Here is a 5,678-nt window from a genome sequence, read left to right on the forward strand (position 1 = left end):
TTGTTTGTTTTGCGATCGTTCAGCACTTATTTTTAAGACCTGTCTCACTCGTAGGTTCCCAGTGGGACTCTAACCACTATGTCTGTAACTCTCAGTTCTGTTTTCTCCAGGTTCTTTTCTCATTTTGTTTAGTGCCTTGCAGTGGTTAGGAATTTGTAAAACGGAGTCCCTAAAGTTTATTTGATTTCATCTCTTTCTTTTTCTCTGCCTCTTACTGGTGTTGTTTACCGTTAGGAGTTGGGCTGGGACCCAGCTCTGTAGGACTCACTGACTGAGCGATTTTTATGCCCTGAAAAGCACCTCCCTAAATGTTAGATCCCAATGTCTTTATTGCAGGAATGGTGGTTCCTTCCAAGACCAAAATTGTGTGCCATTTTTCTACTCTCGTGTTGACCTGTGGACAGCCACACACCCTTCAAATAGTGCCCCGAGATGAATATGACAACCCTACGAACAATTCCACATCCTTGAGAGACGAGCACAATTACAGTTTGTCCATTCACGAGGTAAGCAGCTTCCTTTGTTTCTCTGTGCGCTCCTTTCTCTGTCATTGTCACCCTTTCTAATTCACTTCCATCTCTTGTCTCCTCCCTGACTTCTGTGCTATTTTTTCTTCATCTCTCAATATCTGCCTCATTAGTAACTAAGATTTAGATTAGCTTATAGATAGGAAAGTTCTTTGTAAAGAGTAAATTTATGCAAATAGGGAAAATTATATATGTTTAGTGATGCTTTGTTTTCTCTCATAGCTCGGTCCCCAAGAAGAAGAGAGCACAGGTGTCTCATTTGAGAAGTCTGTGACATCCAACAGGCAGACCTGCCAGGTGTTCTTGCGACTCACCCTGCATTCTCGCGGCTGCTTCCATGCCTGCATTTCATACCAAAATCAGCCAATCAATAATGGCGAATTTGACATTATTGTCCTAAGTGGTGAGTTGAAAGAAAAACTGTGATTTAGTCTTATCCCCAGGCCCCTTGTTCTTTGCATATCTGCACTTTTTTTATTTTTTTATAGCTGAACTATCCTGCCACCTGTTGGCAGCTCAGCGGCAGCTCAGCTCAGGCAGGGACTCGAACCGCTGTTGCTCAGAGCTCGTACTCTTGAGTGAGCTCTTAACCAACTGAGCCACTCAGCTGGTCCCTGCACTCTTTTAACCAGTCTCACAAACATTTGCTGTTTGAGCCAAACTTAGCTTAGAGTCCTGTGGACTAAAGGTCTAACGATAGGTAATTTTTGTTCTCCCCTGATTCCTATTTTAAACCTTATTCCTTGTTCTACTTCAGAGAATGAAAAGAATATCGTCGAACGCAATGTGTCCACCTCAGGGGTGAGCATTTACTTTGAGGCTTATCTTTATAATGCTACTAACTGTACCAGCACACCATGGCACCTTCCACCCATGCACATGAGCTCTTCCCAGCGCCGGCCTTCCACGGCTGTTGACGAGGAAGAAGAAGATTCACCCTCTGAGTGTCATACCCCTGAGAAGGTGAAGAAACCGAAGAAGGTGTACTGCTATGTGTCACCAAAGGTTGGAACTCCCATTCTTGCCTCAAAGTCCCCCTGCCTGAGCCTGAATGTAATTGGTATTTGGTAACGAAACCCACAGAGGAATAGTCTGAGAATCAGGACCAGATATTGTAGGGTGTCTGGGATACTAAGAGAGGCTACTTAAAGTTGAGCAGCAGACCATGCCATCTGTCCTGCTGCAAATGTTTGGTTTGGACCAGATGAAATCTCTGTCTAGAGAGTCTGTGTGCCTTGGAGCTTTGGAGCACCTGTGGCATGCTGCCCTCTGATCGCTTCTGAGAAGATTTTTCAAGGCCTGGCTCTTAGAGTTTAAAGCTACTTTAACCATTACAAATTTCTCAGTAGTGTAAAAATTACTGTTGGCCCCTTGTGCTGTTTTGAAACAATTTGATCTTTCATTCTGGATTTGTGAAACCACAATAAATGGATGTCACCATCAGGCTACAGGATTGGAAAAGAGAAATTTTGGCAGAGACAAGGAGGTGAACTTCCCAAGGCCCCGAGCTGAGAGGCGCTTTGTGTTAGGGATTTTCTTTTTTTTTTAAAGATTTTATTGGGGAATTGGGAGAGAGGAACAGCATTGGGGAATCGGGGAAAGGGAGCAGAAAAGTTGCTGTCCTTTTGTACTTCAATCTAGTTGTGGAGGATGCCACTTCACTGGCCCATGTTGATATTATCATTGTGCTCTTCCCGGGTGAGGCAGTCGCTCACCGGCCATTGGACGGCCGCTCATGGCAGCTCACGGTGGCTCACGGCAGCTCACGCTGGCTCCCGACCATTCACGCAGGCTGCCAGCCACTCACGGTAGCTCATGGCAGCCCACTGCAGCAGGGGCTGCAGCTTACGTCATTGACAGCTGCTCATGGCAGCTCAGCTCCAGGTCGAGCTGTTGTTCACCATCTTAGCAGTAGAGGGCGCAGCGTCACTGGCCCTAATGTGGGATCCGAACCGGGGCCCTGCTGTTCAGAGCTAGCGTCCCAAGCCAGCTCTTAACCAATGCGCCACTCGGCCGGCCCAGGGATTTTCTTTTTAATAATTGTATTTTACTTATTCATTGAAACCTCAGAAAAATGAGACTCTTGAAACATCTCATTACATCCCTTTAATCTCATAATCCAAACTGAGTTCTGATTCTGTTCCTCAGAACACTTTGTTATGTACCATTTATCATTTTAAAATCTAGCCTTAATTTGGCTTGGGGGATGGTAATGGAGCTGGTGGGGTGTAGATGAACAAAGGTTGGGTATGAACTGATAATTCTTGAAGCTGGTGATGGCTTCATCACACTGTTTTCTTTAATATGTGCGTGAAATTTTCTTTAATGAAGAGATTTTAAAATTCAAGAAAAAATCTGATCTATACATTCAGATAAGTTTTTTTTATATTAAAAATTATAGCATTGTTTTTTTCCCTTTTTGTAAATGGCATAAAGAGACCCTTCTTTATTCTTGCATATGGGATTTTTATGAAATTTTTTTTGTATGAGACCCCACCCCACCCCCTCTTCCCCAGCAAACCGTGGGCACCATTCAAGTAGGGATAAAGCAGTAGGTATGGGGCACTGGTGTTCCCCGCCCACTGACTTGGAGGAAGCCTCGGAGCAGCACCCAGCTGAGCAGAAGGGGATTTTGATTGTTGGTAGGTGAGATGTTCTCTACTCATAAAGTGAAAACCTGAGCTCAGATATTTAGAGATGGTAGTAAAACTTGAGTGGTAAGATTATGAAATGTCTCTGTGTGAAATTTTCCTGTCAGAGTAATATTTTTAATTTGCCCATTTTAAGATAGAGTTATGTTATTTATCTGATTTCAGTACTGACTTAAACGATCGTTTTTGTCCCTAGAGGGAAAAGGTTGTCATGAGAAATGTAGATTGGGACTCTGATATTTGAATTATAATACCCAAGTAGAGCCCTGTATTTATCATTCACTTCATTTTCTGTATGTTGGTCCTCCAGCAATTCTCAGTGAAGGAGTTCTACCTGAAAATCATTCCCTGGCGCCTTTACACCTTCCGAGTGTGCCCAGGAACCAAAGTAAGTGGAACCTGACATCTGGTTCATGCTGAGCAGATTCAACTCCGGAATGTCTCAGCCTTTTTGTTGTTATCTCCTAATGAAAGGCATGAAGGAATATAGATGTTCTAGAAAGACGTGTTCTTCCAGAATCAGGAATTTAGAAGCAAGTCAGAATATTTCAAGCTGTCTTTTGTTTCCCTAAGACTAAGTTAACAGAGAGGGTGTTGGTAACGTTGACCAAGTGTGGTCTCCCCGTGGGCTGAAGTTCCTTTAGAATCAATATTCTCATATATTAAAAAAAAANTTTTGAGATAATTATAGATTCCTATACAGTTGTAAGAAATAATGCAGAGCGATCTGGTGTACCCTTGACCCAGTTCCCCTCAATGGTAACGTCTTACCAACCTGTAGTACAGTATCATGGCCAGGTTACTGACACTGACATAGCCAGGATGTGGCATGTTGCCTTTGCCACAAGGATACGTCTTGTCGCCTTTCTGTAGCCACACCCATTTCTCCTCTCACACCCATCTCTTCCTTAACCCCTAACAGTCACTAATTTGTTCTCCATTTTTATAAACGTCTTTTCAAGAATGTTATATAAAGGGAATCATATAGTATATAACCTTTTGGTTACGTAACTTCTTTTCACTCAGCAGAATTCCCTGGAGAATTCTTGAGTGTATTCCCAGGTTCTTGAGTGTATCAATAGTTGGTTCCTTTTTATTGCAGAGTAGTATTCCCTTGTGTGAATGTACCATAGTTTGTTTAACCATTCACCAGTTGAAGGACATTAGGTTTTTTCCTAGTTTTGGGCTATTATGATTAAACCTATGAATATTCATATACAGGTTTTCGTGTGAACATGTTTTCATTTCTTTGGTATAAATAAATGCCCAGGAATGCAATTGCTGAGTCATATGGTAGTTGCATGTTTAGTATTTTTAAGAAACTGCCAAACTCTCTTCCAGAGTGCCTGTAGCATTTTACATTCCCACCAGCAGTGTAGGAATAATCCAGTTTCTTCACATCCTTGTCAACATTTGATATTGTCACTATTTTTTGTTTTAGCCATTCTAAAAGTGTGTGGTGGTTTTAATTTGTATTTCCCTAATGGTAAACGATGTTGAACATCTTTTCATGTGCTATTTAGCATCTCTGTATCCTCGTTGGTGAAGTGTCTTTTCATGTCTTTTGCCCATTTTGTAATTGCATTTTTTACTATTGAGTTTTGAGAGTTCTTTACACACTCTACATACTAGTACTTTGTTAAATATGTGGTTTGCAAATATTTTCTCTCAATCTTCAGCTGTTTTTCTCATCTCTTTAACAGGGCTCTTCACAGTACAAAAATTTTTCATTTTGATGAAGTCAGTTTTATCAGTTTTTCCTTTTTTGGATCGTACTTTTGGTGTCTGAGAACCCTCTGACTAGTCCTACATCCTGAAGATTTTCTCTTATTTTTTTTCCAAAAGTTACATAGTTTTACATTTTATATTTAAGGTTGTGATCCGTTTGTAGTTCATTTTTACATAGTGAGACTTGGGTAAAGATTCTTTTTATTTATTTATTTATTTTTTTTATGTAGCTGTCCAGCTGCTCCAGCACCAGTTGTTTAAAAGGCTATCTTCCCTGTTGCATTGCTTTTGCACCTTTGTCAGGGATGAGTTAGGCATATTTGTAGGGATCTGTTTCTGGGTTCTCTGTTCTGTTCCATTGATCGATGTGCCTAGCTCTCCCCCCATACCACAGAGTCTTGGTAATGTAGCTATATAGTAAGCCTTGAAATTGGGTAAACTGACTCTTCTCACTTTTCTGTTTCAGAGTTATTTTAGCTATTCTAGGTCTTTTGCCTTTCCATATGCATTTTAAAATAACATTGTCTAAAGCTACAAAACATCTTGCTGAGATATTGGTAAGAATTATGTTAAACCTTTGTATCATTAGGGGAGAGTTGACATCTTCACTGTGTTGAGTGTTCCAATTCATAAACATGGTATATCTCTCCATTTATTTAGACCTTTCTCATTTCTTTCATCAGCATCTTGTAGTTTTCCATATGTAAGTCTTGAATATATCGTATAAGATTTGCACCTAAGTATTTAGAGGTTTTGTTTGTTTGTTTGTTTG

General features: G+C 40.8%; 1 protein-coding gene across 4 annotated transcripts in view; it reads left to right on the forward strand.

Moving 5' to 3' along the window:
• AREL1 (apoptosis resistant E3 ubiquitin protein ligase 1) overlaps nt 1-5,678 on the forward strand; it is a 47,225-nt gene that overhangs the window by 25,754 nt on the left and 15,793 nt on the right. For all 4 annotated transcript variants that reach the window (XM_019640395.1, XM_019640394.1, XM_019640393.1 and 1 more), the window contains 4 exons: nt 337-506; nt 750-930; nt 1,285-1,532; nt 3,489-3,566. In XM_019640395.1, coding sequence (XP_019495940.1) covers nt 337-506; nt 750-930; nt 1,285-1,532; nt 3,489-3,566 — 677 coding nt within the window. The remainder of the gene's footprint in view (nt 1-336; nt 507-749; nt 931-1,284; nt 1,533-3,488; nt 3,567-5,678) is intronic.

This window comes from Hipposideros armiger, unplaced genomic scaffold (assembly GCF_001890085.2).
Source record: "Hipposideros armiger isolate ML-2016 unplaced genomic scaffold, ASM189008v1 scaffold_49, whole genome shotgun sequence".
NCBI lineage: Eukaryota > Metazoa > Chordata > Mammalia > Chiroptera > Hipposideridae > Hipposideros > Hipposideros armiger.